We start from the raw sequence: 23,443 nt of genomic DNA, 5'->3' as shown, positions 1-23,443 counted from the left end.
TTGACCAAAAGGAAACTCAACCCAATGACAACTAAGCCTTAAAGACAACTCGACTTAAAGACAACTCAACACAATAAAACTTTATTTAAAGATAACTCAACTTAATGACAACTCAACTTAAAGACAACTGAAAAACAAAAGTTAAGCTCAACCCAAAGACAGCTCGACCAAAAAGGCAACTCAACCAGAAAACAACTTACCTTAAAGGTAACTCAACGTAAAGATAACTCAAATACAATAGTTAAGTTAACCAAGTTTATTTCACATAATGTTATTTCGGTAAGACGCTGAAATGAAAGATGATAGCAAATGACAAATTAAATCGTCTTCATATCAAGTACCACAAAATAAAAAAGAGCGCTGGGAGTTCATGATTCAAATTAAAAGAATGATCAACTTAATAGGTTAATAATAATAACTACCGATTTCAACAAAATAAATACGTACAAAATAATTTACATCAAGATCTCGTACACCGTGGCCTTCTTATCACCAGACCCTGTTACTATATAACGATCATCTCTTGAGATATCACAACTTAAAACTGAAGAAGTTTCTTTGTACTGGAAATCAAATATTTACTAGTTAAAAAAATTTCCAAAAAGAAGTGGGTAATACACAGACAAAATACCAAACTGGTAAAGTCAACTCGAGACTGGGTCGGAGTAACAAATGTTACTTTTTATCACCAACTGTGCATTTGTACAGAAAAGCACTATCAACAACATGAACTGTATATCGGGCAAATATAATCTATAATATCCCAAACTGCTGAAGTTAACTCAAGACTTGTTCAGGGTAACTGATGTTACTCTATGTTTAGGCTGTAAAGTTGGCCTTCCACAATAAAAACATCATAAAAAAAACAAAATTAACAGTAACATTAAATCCAAATCAATAACAAAAACAGCCTGAAACCCAATGAAGGAGTCAAGTTATAATAACCACAATTACCCAAATGCCTAAAGAAGATTAAGGACTATTTTCTTACAAACAAGAGAAATAAAACATACCTGAAAGATGCTAGCACCATAAGGAGTCCTCCAAGAGTTGAGCATATTATCCTTTCCAGTGCTGACAAACCACTTTCCATTATGAGCAAACTTGAGTGAAAGAACACAACTCTCGTGGAGGTGGAGTTGATATTTCTCAGCTTTGTTGTCGTGCAAAACCTCAATTGTGCTATTCTCCATTCTGTAAATATTAAGCCATTCAATAAGCCATTTTTTTCTATGTAATTATAAGCCCAAAAATAAAAACAACAAAAAAGAATCGACTATATTCTGTTTAGTTTTATGAACAACTTCACAACTTAATATTCAGCAATACAGCCAAAAAGCACAATAACATTGACAATAACTCTTAAATTGTTCAACAAAAAACCCTAATATTTATGAAAAATAATTTGTTCAACTTACCCCACAGCTAGCCACTCTCCTGATGGACAATATCCAAGTGAGAAGATTTGTGAACTGAAATCATATTGATCCAACTGCTTTCCTGCTGTCATATTCCACGATCTCACCGTGTTATCCAACCCCCCTGTCCACAACTTGGTTCCATCTTGCGAGATATCGATGCAACTCGCACCATCAGTATGTCCTTGAAATTGTCTGCAAACAGGTTTTAATTTATTCAAGTTTTTAATTCTCTAAAAAACAGTTGCGCTAGGAAAATCAGTGAGGTTATTTGTTGGGTATACAAAAAAGTTAAATAAAGGCCCTCAAAATGCCTGTAAACAAATTTGAATTCGGTCAAGTTTAAATCTAATTTTAAATGCTTTAAATAAGCTCTTTAAAATGTTGTATATAGACAGTTACATATAAAATGGCTTGAAAAATAAAATTTATGGTAAACGCCAAAACTTGGGTATAATTTTTTAAACTATTTAATATAGAGGACAAGAAACATTAGAACAAAGGTTTATGACAACTTAAGCTTACCTTATAACCTTCTGATTATGTAAATCCCACACAGCAATATTTCCATCACTACAGCAACTAAAACATAACTTGGAGTCCTGGCTGATGGCTAAAGCATAACAAGCAAGTGCTCCAGATGTTAGTTCACCCTAAATATAAGAAATGGATTAGCATAACTTATAGAAAGTTGGCTCAAAAATTAAAGAATGGGTAGGGTAAAAAATACTTCTATGCTTTTTGAAAGCAAGGTAAACTTTAAAAATTAAAGTTAAAAGCTCTTCAAAAATGACATAAGACTTTAAGTAATATGTTAAACAACTTTAGACAAAGAAAAAAATTATATTTTAAAAACAAATTCTTTTAAATATTTAAATGTTATAACAAAAATTTAGCGTAAAAGATAAAAAATTGACATAAAAGCTTAAATAATATGTTAATCAACTTTAGATAAATAAAAAATCCTATTTACAAAATTTTAGTGTAAAATACCAAATCTTATTAAAATTTAAAACCAACTGAGATTTAGCATTAAACTCACCTTAATACAAGGTGAAGGCGCAGATAAATCCCAAATAGACAAAGTACTTGCTTCACCCCCAACCAATAAAGTCCTTCCATCAGGTAACAGCTTACAAGACCTAATATAACTATCCCTCTGCAAACAATCCAGTTGTGATATCGGATTCTGCTTCATAACAGGTCCACTTGTAACCCCATTTGAAGTATTCATGTCCCATATCTTCACACAACCTTTACCCCCGGTGTAGACATGTCGGGTGGGGTTGCTTACTGTTACGGCGCAGACTACTTCACCGTGGAGGAGACTTAGTATAGGGCGAGCACCTCGAGGTATTCCTGGTCCAACTAATGCGTCAGCCGGGAATTGAACCGGCTGTGGTGGTTGGCCTTCAGCACTTACATGGTAGGAACATCCTCTGTATTATAAATAAAATGTTAGAAAAACTAAATTTTTTAACATTTTTTTATCCTTGATGTGGAAAGGTCAACTTTACAGCCTAAACATAGAGTAACAACTGTAGTCCCAACCCAGTCTCGAGATGCCTTTGCCAGTTTGGGATAATATTAATTATATATGCCCGGGTATTTAGCTGCTGATTAGGTGCTGGCTCAGCAGGAGTTCACACTGTTTATAGCGCCCAACTCAAGGGCGCTACAGCATGAGGGCAGCGGGGATTGAACCCACGGCCTTATGTGGGGAAGCCTAGTGTTCTTACCACTACACCATGCTGCCGGTTAAGTAACAAATAATAAATAAAATTGCTTTGATATTACTTACGGTTTAATTGGTGGCATGAGATGACCACCTCTTATTTGGGCATCAAATGGGACTATAGGACCTCTGTAATAGTAATAAACTTAATTATTAATGCACAGAACCTAGTATTTAACATTAAGATCAACATGAGGTCCTTGGTTTAATCCCCACTGACCTCATGCTGTAGCATCCTTAAGTAAGGTGCTATTACAGGTATAAACTCCTGCTAAGCCAACACTTAATTAGCAGTTTAAATATCGAACAATTATAATCTATAATATCCCAAACTGGCAAAGGCAACTTAAGAGTCAGGATAACTGATGTTACTCTATGTTTAGGTTGCACAATTGACCTTTCCACATCAAAGATAAATAAATATAAAAATAATTTGCTTTTACCTGTAGTGAGCTGATGCAACTGATGGGTTCAGTCCAGGTGGTAACCCATGCAAGTTGTCATACAACCCATGAGGGGGAATTCCCTGATGAAGCATTGGTGGAAAGCCCCCAGCTGCCCCAAATCCAATGCTTGCTGGGGGTCGCACTAAAAATTAAAAAAAAATTTAGAAAAAAAAAACATTTTTGGAAAAAAAACTTAACAAAAAAAATTTAAAAAATATAAAAAGTTTTGAACTTACCGACAGATTCGGGGATCGAGCGCTCAGGTAAGTTTTGTCGGATTAAACTTGGGCTTCCTGATCCACTCTGTAAACTATTAGGTCGAGGTTGAGGACTGGCCGACTTTGAAGCTACATCCCTGTTTGTGTTGTTTGTCAACGAGTCTGATTTTGCTCTGAAAAACAATTCCAATTAAAAATAAAGATTTCTATAAAAATATATATTATATATAAAGTACTTAGTTGCAAATATGTTAGGAGAAAACAAGAAAAAAATCAACAATTGAACAAAAAAAAATTTGATGCAAATATTGGATTTAAATACTTTGCAAATTATAAAGACAATGTTTAGAAAATATCGGGACAAAATGACAAATCTTTTTTAGTATATTTGTTATTGAAATTCCATTCTTAAGTTTTAGTTACTGGACTATGTTTTTTGACAGTCTAAGCCTCTGAAGCCTAATTATAAATTCTTACCCAAAATACTAATATTACCTTAATAGTATCAATTAATTGTAAAGCAAAACGACTACAACATGCCAGCACCGGGAATTAAACTCAAGACCTCAAATTACTTATTTAAAAGTCACAACAAAAAAGTGTAAAAAAATCAAAATGTTTTAGCTTTAAATTTTCAAGATACCAACTAAGACATAAAACACTTAAATTTTAACAACTCACAGTAATTGTCTTGAGTTAGCACTTGTTGAAGAACACGCAGAAGCTGGACTAGCCGGCCCATTTTGAAGTTCCTTCTTAACAGGAGGAAAGTTGGGTCTGGGGGGGATATTGTGGTGGTTTAAGGGGGCTGAAGCATCAGAGAGACCATTCTCATGGGGGGAGTCGACATTCAATGGAGAACTATTTCGTTCCTGAATTGAATAAATATGTGTTAATGGTTAAATTTTTAAGCAAGTTTTTTTACCGGCAGCATGATGTAGTGGTTAGAACAGTTGCTTATTACATGAGGTCCTAGGTTTGATCCCCACTGCTCTCATGCTGCAGCACTCTTAAGTAAGGTACAATAAACGATATAAAATCCTGAAGAGCCGGCACTTAATTAGCAGCTTGAATATCGGGCATTTATAATCAATAATATAATATCCCATACTGTCAAAGTCAACTTGAGACACAGGGTAACAAATTTTTATTTATGTTAAGATCATGAGAACAACCTTTCTACATCAAGAATAAATAAATAAAACAAACTACATGTAAATTACAGAAAAAAGAAAAAACAAGTTTAAACTTACATCGTTTGAAACATCAACTATTAGATCGTGGTCACTTTTCTCCCCATCTGATTCCTGTAGAAAATAATTTTTTTAACTTTAATGTTCAATGTTTCCATGTAAACAATGAATAGAGTTCAGAACATAGTAATTCAATTAGAATAATAATATTTTTATTCATGCTAATCAATAACAATGTTCAAATTAGGCTAATCCTAATCTTTTATATAACAAAGCTTCTTAGCGCTTCTTTGTAGACATTGTATCTCCAATTTAAAGTCCTACAGAATAAATAAAACTGCCATTTGTGGTGCATGGGTAAATTATCGCTTGCAAATATTAGTTGAAAGTTGCAACCATATTACAACAATTAAAATTCTGACAATAGAGCTAGCTATTAACTTGTTAAACTAAAATACCCAGCCAAAAATGATAAAAGTTAATATAAAATCTTTACCTCCTTCTCTAGTTTTCTTTTTTTAGTTGGGTTATCCAAATTATTGTTGACCCTTAATGGGTGATGAAGTAATTGACTCCTTCCATGATGGGGACCTGGGTGACCATTCACCCCACCTGGGTATTCCCCTTCCCGACCCCCATTTACTGTAGCTGGTGATGTTGAGTGCTGGAAATAAAATTTTGAATTTAAAATATTTTTTGCAAACTAAAATCTTAGCTTTAAATTGTTTTAAACATCACTTGATTGTGGTTTTAAATAAAAAAGATTAAATTTATAGGCCTGTTCAAAGAGTAACTTACATGATGAACATCTCTATCTCTGATTGATGTTGGTGGGAAAGAATGAACTGCAAATAAATATTATTTAGTTAATATTGAATATTTATAGTTTTTAAAACAGATCCTAAATAGCTAATGTGGGCAAAGTAAATAATGTTTATATATTGTGCTTTGCTGCCCATATGTACAACATTTATCGAAAGTTACAGCACATTGCTGGCTATGCTCACCTATCTATATAATAAAAAATAGTGGATGTTTTACATATTTATGTATGTATGCTTAGTTTAGGGGCCTGCAAAAAAAAACAGTCGTTTGTGGTAGACAGGTAAATTACAGCTGGCAAATATTAGTTGAAAGTTGCAACCATATTATGACAATTTAAATAGCATTTTAAAAGAAGCTATTGACAAGTGTAAGTAATGCAAATAATGGAAGTGGTTGACACATTCTAAAACTCTATACACTAAAACAATCCACTTTAATTTACCTGCTTCATTTAACCTCATATCTTCTTTACTTGCAGCAACTCCTGCTGCTCCAACTGGAGGAGGAGCCAGTGGATGGGGAGCAAGACCGGACTGGGAGAGAGCAAGAAGTCCGGATGCTGATGAAGTGGGAAGATGGGGAAGTCCAGGAGGTGGGGGAGGCATCCCTGGAAGAGGAGCAGTTGGGTGATGGAGTTGAAACTGGCCTTGTTGAGCTTGCTGGAGAGAAAAGTATATTTTAATTAAAATAATTGAGAGCAGTGGGAATCGAACCCATGACATCATGTAATGTAGCAAATGTTTTGACCACTACACCATGCTGCTGGATTCTTTACTGTTATATACCTTTTTAGCTTTAATTTAAAAAAACAAGTTACGAAGCACTACAAGTTTCTGTAATCTAAATTAACACCTTTGGTATTAAATGAGTTTTGAAAATTAAATTAGTTTTACAAACCACAGTAAAGTTAAGGTATTGTAAACATGTTAACATAACTTACCCCAATCACTTGGTTAAGTTCAGGCATTGTAACTTGCTTGGCCCTTTCAACAGCTGCAGCTACTTGCTGTTGTTGCTAAACATTTAATAACATTATAATTATAAATTTTTTAAGTAAATGCTTCAACCACTGTTATGAACATATTGTCCAACAATTTGACACAAGCTTTTTAGTCTGTTAAACACTATATATTAAACTCACAGTTGTACAACGTAATTTTGTTATTAAATAAATAAATTAAGTGAAGTTACCTCTTGGTTTAAAAAGTGCATGATTTGAAGTATAATGGCATGAAGCCTTTTCGCAATTTCGGTCTGCAAAAAAAATTTACATTTAAAATTTTACAATACGGTCCAGATTTCAGTAAACTAAAGTTATATATATACATTAATTAAAAATGTTGTAAAATTAAGAAGGTATTACCTGTTTGTGCATTTCGATATTTAATCCATAAGACATTTCATAATACTATAAAAAAGTTAATAAACAAGATTTTAAATATATATATACAATTTAAAAAATATTTATACATTTTAGGTAATTCTAATTTTTATATAGAACATCATGATTCCCTTAATACTAATTCCACAATTCTTATCAAGTTCCACTTAGTCTAAACCACATCTTAAGCAAATAAACGTGCTGCAAATATTTAATTTTAACAAACTTCACGAAATTCAGGGTTGTAGGTAAACACTGTTACAACATAAACTTAATAAACTTATTCTAGTTTATTACAAAATGTGGCATAATTAAATAAAATGACTAATTCTTTATAAAAAAGAGTTTTTGAATATTATTGTTTTTTAAAATTAATAACTTCGCAATATTATCACAAAATTTTCCTTAAATTAGATTTAAATACAAAAATCAATGTTTATTCCCGGTTATTTTTAAAGTAAAACTCAATAAAACTGCTTATTAATAATGCATGTGATCTAATTCCTACCATAACATAATGTCTTTGCATCTCTGTCTTTTCTGAAGCCAATTTCTCTCTGTCCATTTTCAAACTGAAAATCAATGTTTATTGAATTTTAATGTGTCCACAATATGAGAAGCAACAGAAATTAGAATAAAAGAATTTAAATCAATCATAATTCAACCCAATCCAAAGTTGTGCTAGTTTTTTTTGCATAATATATACATTTTTTTTAATTAAAAATTTACGTACTTATACCAATAGTTTTTTTGGGCTTGGTATTAGTAATTGCCACCACCAGCTACTTTTAACAATATTTACTGGCAGCGTGGTGTAGTGGTCAAAAAATTTAGCCTGGTTACATGAGGTCCTAGGTTTAATCGTTACGGCTCCCATGCTGTAGAACCCTTAAAGTGCTATAAACGATATAAACTCCTGCTGAGACAATACTTAATCAGCAACTTAATTATCGAGCAATTATAATCAATATTATCATAAACTGGCAAAGTCAACTCAAGACTGGGTCGGGGCGACTGATGTTACAAGTTCTAACAAATATTATACTTTTACTATGTTTAACAACCCAATACATTAACAGTAATAATATTAATATTAAAATGTTGTTCTTACTTATGATGTTGAGCTTGTAAAAATCCAAATTCTTCTTTAATTCGATCGCAAGTTTCGGCAACTATATTACTGTTGCTAAAAGACTGTCCAGGAACAGAAGGGGCCTAAAATAAAAAATATATTTTAACGAAATTTTGCTTATGCTTAAAGAGTCAGTGGGCAACATTATTTTTAAACAACTGGGGGGTTAATAAATGGTAAATATAAAATGAATTCAATAATTAAAAATAAAACAGCCAGTAGCCAGACATTTTATATTTTATTTTAATTTTATCAAACTAAATACCTAAAATACTAAAAAAAACACAAACAATTTGTCAAAGTGTTAAATAAAAATAATTTATATATAAAATTAATTAGATGACTTCAAACATAGGAACATAAATAAATTTACACAAGATTTTACATCTTTATATTACATGTGGCCAAGCCCATGAGTAAATACTCACCACTGGCCGATTAGGGAACATTTTCAAAAGTTAAATCCAACCAAAATTACAAGTTTAATAACAACTTATACCAGTTAATAATAATAAACAATCTCTAATACGAATCTGCATGTAAAAATCGTTTAAATTTAACTGCTGTCCACATTTTAACTGACTTGTGTAACTTAAAACCGTAACACGGACTGAATGCCACCCTATTTCTTTACAACGAACCACTTTTCGACTTTTATTTCTTTTATTAGTTTTGTTAAACTGTGAAAACAAAATGTTGTTAAAATCTGTTTCAGGCCCTTTTTTTCTTTTAGCCACAATCCAGTTAGTTGAATTACGCCATAAAAACTCAACCAAAGTGGTCGACGCGATTCAAAACAATCGCTGCGGGAACGCGAGAACGCCACAAATTATTAAAAACGCGAAACTTAGCGAGATTCTAGAACTAGGCTGCTCGCTTTTATACATTATTCCATCTTTCATCGCAAAAACAACGTTGAGTGAACCCAACAGCCAATCAGAATCGAGGACGTGAGCTGTCAATCAAAGCAACGTTGGTTAAATATGTTGTTTAAAGTTGAAAGTAACTTTCTTCAAAAAGTAATTAGAAGTCTAATTTAAACAAAAATTAAATATAACTAATTTATTTTATCACTCAAGTTATATAAATAATATCAACCACAACATAAAAAGTTATTTAAAATACCAATTTTTTGTTTAATTTATCCTCAATTTAAGACTTCACTAAATGACTTATAAACTATAATTTTCTAAACTTGATTTAATCTTTTTTTTGTATATATCTTTATCCTCGATGTGGGAAAGTCGAATGCGCGACTTAAACATAGAGTAACATCAGTTACTCCGACCCAGTCTCAAGTTGCCTGTGGCAGTTTGGGATATTATATAGATTATAATTGACGAATAATTATGCTTCTGATTAAGTGCTGGCTCAGCAGGAGTTCATACCGTTTATAACGCCTTACTCAAGGGCGCTACAGCATGAGATCAGGGGGGATTGAACCCACGACCTCATGTTTTTTACAAAACGTTCGGCAGGAAATTAAACTTTTTACTTGTTTTTGGACCAACTAATTAATTTTTTTAAAGTCTTAATCTTATAGTTAAATTTTCTACATCATTACTCGTAGAAACTTTAATGAACTTTAAAAATTACAGTGACTATCTTATAGCGCACAGTTTTATAAAAGTAAAAATTTAAACACAAAATCAAATAAAGTAAAGAAAGATAATAAAAAAACAACCAAACACTGAACTTTTAGAAAAATATTTTTTAATTTATCTTAAATGCAAAAGGGCAAACTTTTAGTTTAATTAAAAATAATAGTTTTTAAAACGAGGTATTTTTAGATTGTGCTTAGCATATTGTTAACCCATGTTTAATGCCCATTACAACGTTCAGTTTTATGAATACGAACGGCATTGCTGACAGAATCTCGCAAATTCTGCAAAACTTTGTCCAATTCACTTGTAAGTGATTCACAATTCGGTGTTTTTTTCAATTTTTCTCGGATTGGTTTCACTTCAGTAAAAAGATCTTTGATGGCAAGACCAAGTTCCGCTTGCACTCTAGTGCCACTGTGCGGTAGAAGGAGATTCAAATTATTGTTGCTATCTAAAATATTGTTCAATTTAATAAAACACAATACTAGTTAGCTTATTTACTTTAATGTTAACCAAAAATTAATATAATTATATAATTAGCAAGTTGTATAAAACACTGTTTAACATAACTAACTAATACATAATTACTTACTTTGACGAATCATTCCATTCTTGGTTTCAAGATTTTGTTTCAAATTGTTGTTTTGCTTCTTAAGAATCTTAAAAAAAAAAAAACATAAAAGTTATATTATTGCAAATGTTTATTATAAATAATTATTACAGAGTGAATATACAAACTAGTGAGATTATTTTGTAAAAAAAAATGTTCAGAATATAAATGTGAAAACTTACAAAGCAAATGTTTTTTAATTCTTTATTATCTTGGGTTGCGATTTGAAGATAATTTTTAGTGGTTTTTAGTTCTTTTTCCTGTAATATTTTAATTATAATTACATTAATTACAAATGTTAACAGTTACTTTAAAAAAAATTTTCGACTTTGTGTAGGGTTTAGAACACTTATCTTCACATCATGAGGTCTTGGTTTCGATCACCTCTGCTCTCATTCTATAGCATTGTTAAGTAGGGTCGCTATAAACAGTATAAACTCTTGCTGAGCCAGCACTTAATCAGCAGATTAATTATCGGGCAATTATAATCTATAATATCCCAAACTATCAAAGTCAACTCAAGACTGGGTTGGGGTGACTGATGTTACTCTATGTTAAAGTTGTAAAGTTGACCTTCCAACATCGAGAATAAAAATATAAAATAGGTAATTAAGTAAATTTTTACCAAAACTTCCATCTCAGTTGAATTGGGGTCAGGTGGAGTCAGAGTTCTTGTTATTCTTTGATTCGATTTTCTCACAATTCCAACATCTTGAGCCGGAGTTCCATTTAATTCTTTTCCTTCTGTTGTTAATTCAATATTTTAATTACTCAAGACTTTAGGATAAAAATTGAAGATATATCAAGATACAAAAAATACTTTAATGCACTAACCCCTTTTCGGTACCAGCTTAAATATTAGTTTATTTATAACTTCATTAAAGTATGGTGTGCTGTTGTGATGTGTTTAAGCTATATGTAAACGCCGGGCTTAAAGGCAAATAAGGTGGCATTGATGCGACTTAGACCCAAAACCTTTCAGCTTGTAATCCAATGCCATACATTTGAGCGTTTACACAATGCTAACAACCTTAACACAAATTAACCTACCTTGTGTTCCCCACAGTTCAATAATAAGTGCACTAGATTGAAAATACTCCAGAAGGTCGTTGTCAACACATTCAACCTTGATTTGTTGTTTAAAGTTAAACCCAGGTTCGCTTGTCTTCCAAACCACATTGGATTGATGGCCGTTCGTTTCGTTGTAAAATTTAAACCTTAAAACAAAAGTATACACGGTTAATTTTTTAACATTTATTTATCCTTGATGTATATTTTTTAAACTTACCTTACAAATACTCCTCTTGTATTCAACTCCTCAACCCAAATAACATTAAAACAATGTTTTACTTCTATCATGAAGTTGATTTGTTTTCCCAAGTTTTCAATTGGGTCGATCACCATAAGATCATCGCCCATTAATCTACATAAAAAACATTTAATAGTTTGACTTTACACGAAAATAAGTAATTGGTTTAAAATTTTAATCTGCAACGTGGTGTTGTAGTTAAAACACCTGCCCTTTCTACATAAGGTTCTTAGTTCGATCCTCACTGCTTTTATGCTGTAGTGCCCTTTGGCAAGGCTGCTAGTATAAACCTCTGCTGAGCCAACACTTAATTTGCAGCTCAATTATCGGTCAATTATAATCAATAATATCCCAAACAGCCAAAGGTAACTTAAATCTGGATCGGGGTAACTGATGTTACTCTATGTTTAGGCTGTGAAGTTGACCTTTCCACATCGAAAAATATTAAATAAGAAAAAACTTTAACACAGTACCTTTAAAACAATTTTTAAAATAGTCCTATAAAAATACACAACCACTTACTTCCCCCCTGTAAGGCAGGGTGTTATTGAAACTTGGATTGAACCCACGATGTCCCCACAATAATTTGTCACCGATATTTCCTCGTTGAACTGCATGCAGTGAGCCAAGCTGTGGAGCCAGGCGTGGGCACTGAAAAATAATTCATTTTTAAACCTAATATATGCGTGTCCAATTTGTAGGCTTACAAAATAAATAAAACTTCCTTCTGGCTTGCGCGAGTAAATTATTAAGGGCAAATATTAGTTGCAACCATATTACGACAATTAAAATGCAGGCTGTAAAGGCTGTAAATTTAACCCAATGATAAAAAAGCTAGTGTTTAATTTATCAATACAGAGCAACATCTACTACCCTTCGCAACAGTTAAGCATATATTTTAAAGTAATATCGCTTCTTGATAGCCTGGTTGGTAATAAGCTTAACATGTGCAGGTACTATAGAGTTTTACTTGAGAGCGCTTCGACAAGACGCAGCAGTAATTCACCAAAATCCAGCAACGAAAAAAAAATAAAAAACCCACATTAAACTGTTAGTTAAAGCTCCTTATACCTTCCCAGGTAAATATCTTCAACTGGATCCCAGAACGGATCAACAGAAGTTGTTAGGTCATCCAACACGGTCGGATCTTCCAAATATTTCATGTACAACTCTTCTATCATGAATCTTCGGTTGTTGAACTTGTTTATCGACCATATCCACAATTGTTGGGTGGTCTGCAAAATTTAATAAAACGTGTTTAAATGCTGGAAACGTAGCTTTTATGTTTAAAATTACTTATATTTAATATTACTTGACTGCTACAGTATATGACTGAGTAAAGCATTAAGAGTTGTGCTCAGAACACTTGGCTTCAACACATGAGGTCGTTGATTTGATCCCCACTGCACTCATGCTGTAGTAAAGCACTATAATCTTTATGAAGGAAGCATTTAGTCAGCAACCAACTTTTCGGGCAACTATACTTTATATTATCCCAAACTGCCAAAGTCAACTTGAGACTGAGTCGGGGTAACTAATGATACTCTATGTTTTAGCTGTAATGTCAACCTTTCCACATCAAGGATAAAGATATAAAAAAATAATAGGTCAAATTAGGAACATACATTGACCTATTGAACCAAAACCAACCTGGTGTTCAGCTTTAACCATGAGTTGATTCTTTATTTTCTGTCCATGGGCGCCATAAGTTGCCAACTTTTCAATAAATAAATCAAACTTTATGTTCCTCTGCATTTCTAAACTCATTGCATTCACATTGGAGATATTTGGAAGTTGGTAGATGTAGTCAAGGTAGATTTCTTTAAGTATTTTCTAAATGAAATACTGTCATAAAAAAACATAGAACAATTCCAGTTAAATAAAGTGTTATAAAGTTAAGGAAATTTAAGATACTTAGCAAAAACATTTTTAAAACATAAAAGTAACACACATTTAAACTAAAGTTTTTTTGTAAGACTAAAAAAGTTAAAGCAAAAATGAAAATCAATTTTACAACATAACTTCAACTATACCATCTGTTTATAAATATAAATATCAAGCCAGCTTGTTAAATCTAACTAGTCTAGGCTGTATTATTTATTACCTCGTTTTTGTTATTAGGGGAACTAGTTGATTGGTTGTCGATTAACTTGGAAGAAATTTCGTTTTGAAAGAACTCGTAATCATATTTATTTACTTGATCCAAGTTTCGTTCATGTTTAAAGCCAATGTACAGAAACAAGGAATTTGAACCAAGTTTCAAGCGATCCTAAAACAAAATTAAATTCAAGCTACTTTTTGGTCCAGGATTTTGAGATTTTTTTAAACATTTTTCCATGTGGGAAGGCAACTTTACAACTTAAACATAGAGTAACATTAGTTACCCCGACACAGTCTCCAGTGGCAGTTTGGGATATTATAGAATATAATTGCCTGATATTAAAGCTGTTATTTCGTAATATTGCAACACCTTCCGAAACCTCAAAATATAACTAAATACCTAAATCGAGTTTACCTGAGATAATTAAGTTTCAAAGTCATAGCCGCTACAGTACTCACAAAACCAGTTATAATAAGCCCACGTCCTTAAGATTTAAGCAACGCTTATACATACAGTATGTATATCACAATATTAAGTAAAGCACTTGCTTTAAAACTGCACTTACCCCGTCGTTTAAGGTGGTTTCAGATTGTAGCTTTCCACCGTTAACAAAAACCTCCGAATCCAAACTTGGTTTAATTTTAACTTTGTTTTTGGAGTTTGTGATTTGAAAATGTGATTCAAGAATTCTACAACAAAAAGTAAATCAGTTAAACAAAACACAGACCTACATATTGGTTAAAAGTGTTAACAGTTTCTAAGATATCAACTTTAAGAAAGGGCTATTAATGGCACTTACTTTGTCAAATTAGTTACAACTAATGGCGGGTAAATAAACATACAATTTACATAGATAAACACCATACTAAACTTATATACATTAATATTAGACAAAGCTTTTTAAAGGTAACTTAACAATTAGTTTTCTAAGTTACATTCTTGTAGTAGGATTATTAAACATTTCCTACCCAAGTCCCTGTAACACGATGTAATGTTGTTTATTATTTTTATTCTTCTTTGTGTTCCTCCCAACCAATGTTATTCCATCGTATATAAAATGTTTGATCACTCCGCTTAGTTGGCTGTCTTCATTAACATTCTAAATGAGATTTGATTCAATTATTATTGCAAAATTGAAATGGTTACATAATAAATGTAGCATGATCTATAATAACACATTTCCAAAATAGCCAAGACTTTTTAAGACAAATTATTCCATACTAAACGACAGTCTGCCCGCCCTACTGACGGGATTTTAATTGTTGTAATATGGTCACAACTCTTAACTAATATTTGCCAGTGATAATTAACCCACACCTTACAAACATTTACCCACACCTTACAAACCTTACAAGCAAAAACAGCAGTTATATCAAGCTTAATTATATACAGATTGTTGAAAACTGTTTTTTTTTTTACTTACTTGTAAATAAGGAAAATCTTGGTCTCCCACTTTCTCACTTTTCCGTCTCTCTTCCTCCCACTCCCTCCTCGCTTTCTCCAACTTCTCCTCCCATGACGTCATCATATCTTTCATCTCACGTTCGTTTTGGATGAGTAATCGTTTCACTTCGTCTGTTTAAGGTAAATTTAATTTTATTAAGGTAGAAGGTGAATGAGGCTGAGTAAAAGTTTTTAATCATGGTATAGTGGTCAAAACACTTGGCTTTACTACATAAGGTCCGGAGTTCGATCCCTACTGCTCTTATGTTAAAGCACCTTTAGGTAAGGCGCTATAAACGGTATAAACTTCTGCTAAGCCAGCCCTTAATCAGCAGCTTAATTATCGAGTCTTGGGCCTAAATCTTACTTATGACTAAAAAAGGTCAATTTTTGTTATTTTTTTACAAACAATAACTTACCATTATCCACCAAGTTATCCTTAGGTGAATGTCGACTCAACTGAGCCAGCAATCTTTTGTTTTCTTCTTTAAGTTGTCGAATAAGTTTATCTGTTGGACTTTCATTCACTACTGCCTTGTTTTGGATCTTCTTGGCTCTGTTCGCATATCTTAAGGTGGACAATGTTTCACCGTAGTTGATATCAGCAGGACTTAAAGCAGCAATCTGTTAAACATATGAGAGAATAAACTGTTACAATATATACCAGTAAACAGCCAAAAAATTAAAAATAGCCAAATTTAGACAACCGATTTCTACCGTAGCCTTTCTAAATGTAAATTCAAACTAAAAAATTTTTTTTGCAGGAGCAAAGTCTTTATAACGCATTATAAAAAACAAAAAGCTATTTATTTTTGATGTGGGAAGGTCGACTTTACAATCTAAACATAGAGTAACATTTGTTGCCCCGACCCATTCTTGAGTTTACTTTGCCAATTTGGGATAACAAAAGTTATAATTGTCCAGCAATTATGCTGCTGAAAAAAAGTTGGCTTAGCAGGAGTTTATACCGTTTATAGCGCATTACTCAAGGGTGGTACAGCATGAGGGCTATAAAGATCGGACCCAGTATGTTGTAAGGCCAAGTGTTCTGACCACTACACCACGCTGCCAGTAGCCTCTTAAGCATAAGACAAATAAACTACTTACCATAACAGTTTTGCTGTTCCCACCAAGAGCAGATTTCAATAATTTAGTCAACACCGAGTTTCGATATGGGACAACTACGTTTGAGTTATCCGAAGCCAGTGTCTCTATCACGCTACCTAGTGTTAGGAGACTGGTGTTGATCGTTGAAGCTTCTTTCAGTCTGTCCCCTGTTGATGACGTAAATCAATAATTAAATTATTTAAGTTGTGTTTGTTACTAGTTTCAAGCCAGCACTTAATCAGCAGCTAAATACCCGGGCATATATAATTAATATTATTCCAAACTGCTAAAGGCAACTCGAGACTGGGTTGGGACTACAGTTGTTACTCTATGTTTAGGCTGTAAAGTTGACCTTTCCACATCAAGGATAAATAAACACAAAAAATATCCATTTCTTAGTAAATATCACTTACCAGTTGCACCAGTGGAGGTCGCGCGTTCGCTTCCCGCTAAGTCCACCAAATTAATTTCGCTCGACTTGGTTGTACTCTCACCCCGTTCGTTGTTGAATATCTGCGGAAAACATAAAATATTAAATGAGATAACCGGTCTGTTATATATACGTTATACAGGGGATCTTTAGTCAATAATGGATGTCTTTTAATATACAATTTAGGCGTAGTAATACTTTATTTTTTAAATTTATTTTTTTATCCTTAATGTGGAAAGTTTACGTTCACGACCTAACCATAGAGTAACATCAATTACTCCAACCCAGTCTCAAGTTGCCTTTGGCAGTTTGGAATATTATAGATTATAATTGCTTGTTTATTAAGCTGCTGATCAAGTGTTTGCTCAGCAGAAGTTAGTATCGTTTATAGCGCCTTACTCAAGGGTGCTACAGCATGAGAGCAGTAAGGATCGAACGCAGGATCTCATGTAGTAAAGGTATTTGCCTATATTTAGATTTAATTTAAAATTTTAATACACGAACCTGTTCAAACTTGATTGAGATGACCATGTGTGATCTTGAACTTGTTGCGTTCATGTTGGTTGCCGCTGTAGTTCGATTAATGGCTCCTGACGTCATCAATTGTTCTATTGTGACGTAATCATTACATGGATGGTGGGTGAGACCTTCGACGTAGAAACCAACTTTTAAAGTTTCACGGACCTGGAGATTTAAAATATTTTCGTAAATAAAAAATTCAAGTAATTACTTAATTAATGTTTTTTCTAAAAACAGATTATAATGTGCATTTTTTAAATAATGTTAAATGCAACCAACTAATATGCTGCCAGTCTACTGTTGCAAAGGATAAAATAATATGAAAATGCCAAAATAATTTACAAATAATGGAACTTAGTGAACGATATTCAATTTATAGAAAAAAGTTTTTGTTTGTGGTGCGGGTAAATTATTACAGGCTAATATTAGTTGAGAGTTGTGACCATATTATGACAATTAAATGATGACTGTAAGGCTGGCTATTGACTAGTAAATAATAAAGCAATATAGAAATTATAGAAAGAATACAACTTATACAATTTAAGACTTAATCGGGGTGACTGATTGTTTCGTTTGTTTTTACAATAAAGTTAATCAAAGTACAAGTGTTTTTATATTATTACCTTTAAGTTCTTTGGTTTGTGATTATTTAGGAGATCTTTAATTTGTTCGTTGTAGATTTCAAGCATACTGAAAGTTACCTGGAGTACAATCAAGGTTAATAAAGAATACGAGTAAAAATAACAGGTGTTTAACTTAAATAATTTTATGACCTAAACTTGAAGTAACATCAGTTACCCCGATTCAGTCTCAAGTTGACTTTGTCAGTTTGAAATATTATTAATTATAATTGCCCGATAATTAAGCTGCTGATTAAGTGCTTGCTCAGCAAAAGTTTATACCATATATAGCACCTTACTTAAGAGCGCTACAGCACGAGAGCAGCGGGGATCAAAACCAGAACCTTATGTAGTGAAGCCAAGTGTTTTAACTGCTACATCACGCAGCCGGCCATAAACTAACGATGTTAATTGAAAAAATTGTTAAAACCCAATTTTAAAGTAGTTACCTGTAATTTCTTGTCCTTGTTATTCTTATTCTCCCCGATCGCTTTAAACAACTCTCCACAAGTGATTGGGACAATACCAGGATCTGTGGATGAACCAATCATTGAATAACTCTTCCCACTACCTGTTTGTCCGTAAGCGAATAATGTGGCGTTGTATCCGTTCCATGCATTGTCCAGGACCCCTTGCCCCAAATCGTTGAACACCGTTCTCTGTAATATAGTGTATTGTTACTTAGTGAATTTTTGCATTAGGTATATGAGCTTTAAAGTAATGCTTTTAGACATTACTACACCAAGTTTTGGGCTTAATTTCCGTTACTTTCGTGTCGTAGCACTCTTAAAAAATCGTGTCTTTATAGAAAAAACAACAGCGTGGTGTAGTGGTTAGAACACCTGCTACATCACCATGAGGTCTTGGGTTCAATCCCCACTGCTCTCATGCTGCAGCGTCCTTGAGTAAGGCGCTATAAACGGTACAAACTCCTACTGAGTCAGCACTTAATCAGCAGCTTAATTATTGGGCAATTATAAGCTATAATATCCCAAACTGCCACAGGCAACTTGAGACTGGGTCGGGGTAACTGTTGTTACTCTATGTTAAGGTCGCGCATTCGACTTTCCCACATCGAGGATAAATAATTCTGCCAATTCAAACCGTTTTATTCAAGAAATATATATATATAGTAAGACAGATTTAAAATTATAATTTACTAAGTATATCATGTTTACAAATACCAAACAAATGTAAACAAAAACCCGCTTTTATTTAAGTTAGATATAAACACATGTTCCGTTATAACAGTTAACAATTTAAGTAATATGACGTCATATTCTGGGGTATCTATGACATAAAACTTATCATAGAAGTACTTGTTAGTTGATGTTATACCGGTTAAAATCATGTTTTACAAATATCAACTAAAGATAAATATAATGTCATTGATAAATAAAAATATTTGAAAGCTTTTAAAGTAAAATGTTGTTTAAAATAGCAAATAAACATGAAGCTTTAACATAAAATACGAGTTAAATAACTTTTTTTAATATTCTTGTATATACACTCTAGTAAAGCCCAATCTTGTATTTATATCTTAACAAAGTAAAAATGTGATAAATATAAACGGTTTAAACTTCTGCTAAGCCAGCACTTAATCAGCAGCATAATTATCGGGAAATTATAATCTATAATATCCCAAACTGCTAAAGTCAACTTGAGACTAGGTCGGAGTAACTGATGTTACTCTATGTTTAAGTCGCGCATTCGACCTTCCCACATCGAGGATAAAGATATATACATAAATAGATAAATATTTTTAAATAGTAAAGTAATTTATTAAAAACTGCCATTATGTTTATGTACATAAAACATATTACAAAACACTTAAATTAATTAAAATAGGCCCAGTTAATAAAAAATGAGTAGCCCATGTGTTTACACAACTGATAACGATCAAACCGATATTAAATGAAGGCTACTGAATAAACAAGGGAATACAACCTTAAAATATGTGGAGTTAACCTGAATTATCGTAAAACATAATATTTTACATTTAATATTCCAACAATCAATGTTTAAACCTCAAATATTCTAATAAACCCCCTCCTATATAGTTTAACTGCCATATGACATTTTAATACTTTGTACCAGATTTAACAACTTGCGTTTTTAACCGTTTTCATAAAGTCAAATTAATAGTGACGTCATACGATCATTAAAATGACGTCATAAACAGTTTGTGTGCTTACCTGGTCGGCGTATTGGTCGTTCCCAACCAGCGCACCATTATCTTCATAACAACCATCATGAGACCAGTAAGAATGGTCGAAAGTGAATCTCTTAACTTCACCATTGTTCGGGTTGGTAATAATCGTTTCATTGTTGTTCATTGTGACGACACATTTTGATTTGTGAGATATTTCCCTCTGTAATTAAATTTAAATATTTATTAATTAATATTGTATTTATCTTCGATGTGGAAGGTCACCTTTACAACCTAAACATAGAGTAACATTTGTTACCCCAACTCAGTTTCGAGTTGACTTTGGCAGTTTGGGATATTATAGATTATAATTGCCCGATAATTATGCTGGTGATTAAGTGCTGGCTCAGCAGGACTTCATACCGTTTATAGCGCCTTACTCAAGGGTGCTACAGCATGAGAGCAGTGGGGATTGAACCCACGACCTCATGTGTGGTGTAGCAAGTGTTTTTACCACTACACCATGCTGCCGGTTAATGATTTATTTTACATTAAAACCTATTAAAAATAACAAAAAATAAAACAATATTTTAAAAATTGTTTAACGAAATTACCCAATATGTAAATCCCCTTTTTTATTTATTTTTTTAAGAAATGTAACTCCCCTATAATAATGTAGAAAAATAATTTTAACATAGATATAAGTCATGGGACTTTCTAGAATACCAGCTCCGTTTACTCATAATTAAACGGAACAAAAACTGCGAATCAGAAATTCTAAGAAACATTTGAAGAAATATCCTTCAATAATTAACTTAAATTTAAGGATATCGACAACAAATTTTATATTTTTAAGAGACCAAAGGTTAACAACCTGATATTTAACGAGGCGATAAATGTGTTAGGATAAAAGTAATAAAAACACTTTAAACGCTAAGCTATAAAGTTAAAATTTTAAGCAATACAACAATATAGAGACGGCAATTTAATTATAAAATATTTATTATTTTATATTGGTTTAAAATGGTTTTTATTGTTGGTTCGTCGATTATTGACCATTTAAATTAATTTATTAACCAGTTAAATTGACTTTTGACCAGTTAAAATGGTTTTAAATTTTTAAAATGGTTAGTGCGTCGATTATTGACCATTAAAATTGAATCCTTTATATTGGTTTATTTACAATTTAAATTGGTTAATTAACCATTCAATTTGGACCTTTAATATTGGTTAATCGACCATTTAATTTGGTTTATTTACCATTTTTGGGGTTTATTGACCATTTGATGGTGGTGCGTCGTTTATTGGTGACTTATTAGTTTTATCGTTAAAACGTCAATTTTATTGTTAATATTTTGTTTAGACTGTGAAGACGTCATTATCGTAAATGAATCAACTTTAAAAAAACTTTTATTTATTGTTGAAATGATTAATCTTTAAATTTCGATACCGGATATGGTAAACTTAATCTTTTCACCGAATAACATTTGTTTATATTGTCAAGTGCACCAAAACTTGGGTTAAAATAATAAAGGTTAACTCGAGTTTAAGTCTAGCGTTGTTATATGGGTTTAAATATAATTTTATGATGATAAATATGTGCATAGCAACACAGATGGATATAGTTTATTAATCTACATACGATACAAACTCCCAGCTAGTAAATACACCGGCACATTTATTACAAATACTTTTTATATTGTCGATATTTGTTTTGTATATATCTTTATCGATGTGTAAAGGTCGACTTTACAGTCTACTCATAGAGTAACATCAGTTATTTTGACCCAGTCTCAATTTGACTTTGACAGTTTGAGATATTATCGATTTATAGCACCTGACATAAGGGCGCTACAGCATGAAAGCAGTGGGGTCGAACCCAGGACTTCATGTAGTAAAGCCAAGTGTTTTAACCACTACACAACGCTGCCGATATATATTATTCTTACACATTGTTGTATATTTGTATACCGATATATAGAGTTGTTATAAGTACAAGTTGCAATGTTATTACCTGGTTGCAATGTTATTACCTGGTTGAAAGGCCGAACCCTCACAGCTACCTTAATATTTTGATTCGTTGTCATATTATTAAACTTAAACGAGTAAGTATCCCTAATATAAAGCAGCTATTTAACAAAAAAAACATACATTAAAAAATTCTAATTTTCACAGCTTTAGAAGATCAAAAAAGTCACTTTAACGTATGCACTATATAATATAACGAACCCTTCTATTTTTGTTTATTTTACGTGTTTATTAATACAGTTTTATATTTAAAAGATCGACTTTTAAAACCCATACACTTCTACCTTCTTATAATAATAAACTTAAGCCTACAATACACACAAACTTTTAGGTATATCATTAACACCAGTATTCACACGTTTTCCCTATTTTACGACCTAACCACAAGATATAGGCTACGTTATATGTTATAAAGTAACATAGTTTATAGTAGTAACTACAACGTAATATTTACATCTACATATACATATATTCACTTTAAATTCAAAGCACTACTATAGCACACACACTAAATTCAATTTTTAATGTGTTTTTAACAGGTTACTGATCTTAACGTGGTTTAAATGTATTTATCATAACACTAAAGCATTAGTTAATTAAGACCAGTTTCTGATAATTTATTTTATTCTAAATAACCACAGTTTTGACTTACAAACAAGCTACGACGCTTACAACTTACAAAACTTAACCTAACAACCGGTTTTAATTCAATAGTTTCTAATTTAATTATAAGTTTCCTTCATATTAAGTTACAAACCTAACATTCGTTATTTCCTCTCTATTCTAGAACGCTTAAGTTTAGCTTAAACTTAAGCTTAAAACATGAAAACGCTTTCTACAATTCCACAACAATTTTTTCGCCTAAAACCCAAATTACTTCAGTCAGAAAACGCATTAAAATTTCCACTGAACCTACAGTAAAGAGAAAATACAAGTGCTGATATATACAAAATAAAAACAATTTTTTACCAAATAGTAACTTGATATCTCGTTGTTTATAAATCTATGTAACAATGGAATGATAATTAAACCATTGTTAGTATATTAACATGTTTTTATTCGCAAACAATGAATTTTAATTTAACATCTGTTAACACAACCGTTACTATCGTAATAAAGCCAACTTACAAAATGATAACATTATTACGTCATATTTAAATATTATATCGGGTTCT

At 32.1% G+C, this 23,443-nt stretch overlaps 2 protein-coding genes across 2 annotated transcripts; both read right to left on the bottom strand.

Moving 5' to 3' along the window:
- Positions 1-247: 247 nt before the first annotated feature.
- Positions 248-8,883, bottom strand: LOC145753057 (transducin-like enhancer protein 3). The gene is made up of 19 exons (XM_082569442.1): positions 8,777-8,883; positions 8,328-8,431; positions 7,725-7,788; positions 7,199-7,243; positions 7,027-7,089; positions 6,776-6,850; positions 6,278-6,494; positions 5,809-5,855; positions 5,507-5,674; positions 5,071-5,124; positions 4,499-4,689; positions 3,836-3,990; positions 3,597-3,741; positions 3,220-3,282; positions 2,461-2,857; positions 1,944-2,071; positions 1,419-1,613; positions 1,014-1,194; positions 248-563 (listed from the first exon to the last, which is right to left on the bottom strand). The coding sequence occupies exons 1-19, from the start codon at positions 8,795-8,797 to the stop codon at positions 456-458; spliced, it is 2,421 nt and encodes an 806-aa protein (XP_082425568.1). The 5' UTR covers positions 8,798-8,883; the 3' UTR covers positions 248-455.
- Positions 8,884-9,927: 1,044 nt separating this feature from the next.
- Positions 9,928-22,365, bottom strand: LOC145752248 (kinesin-like protein KIF28). The gene is made up of 21 exons (XM_082568498.1): positions 22,274-22,365; positions 20,287-20,463; positions 18,541-18,750; positions 18,095-18,172; positions 17,457-17,636; positions 16,936-17,035; positions 16,523-16,689; positions 15,835-16,039; positions 15,396-15,547; positions 14,941-15,071; positions 14,538-14,661; positions 13,976-14,140; positions 13,522-13,704; positions 12,943-13,106; positions 12,394-12,522; positions 11,851-11,985; positions 11,613-11,779; positions 11,188-11,306; positions 10,745-10,822; positions 10,545-10,611; positions 9,928-10,403 (listed from the first exon to the last, which is right to left on the bottom strand). The coding sequence occupies exons 1-21, from the start codon at positions 22,325-22,327 to the stop codon at positions 10,168-10,170; spliced, it is 3,021 nt and encodes a 1,006-aa protein (XP_082424624.1). The 5' UTR covers positions 22,328-22,365; the 3' UTR covers positions 9,928-10,167.
- Positions 22,366-23,443: the final 1,078 nt, after the last annotated feature.

The sequence above is a fragment of the Corella eumyota genome, chromosome 5 (assembly GCF_963082875.1).
Source record: "Corella eumyota chromosome 5, kaCorEumy4.1, whole genome shotgun sequence".
Taxonomy (NCBI): Eukaryota; Metazoa; Chordata; class Ascidiacea; order Phlebobranchia; family Corellidae; genus Corella; species Corella eumyota.
Note: the sequence above shows the minus strand (reverse complement) of the source record. Positions and strands in the feature narration are given on the sequence as shown.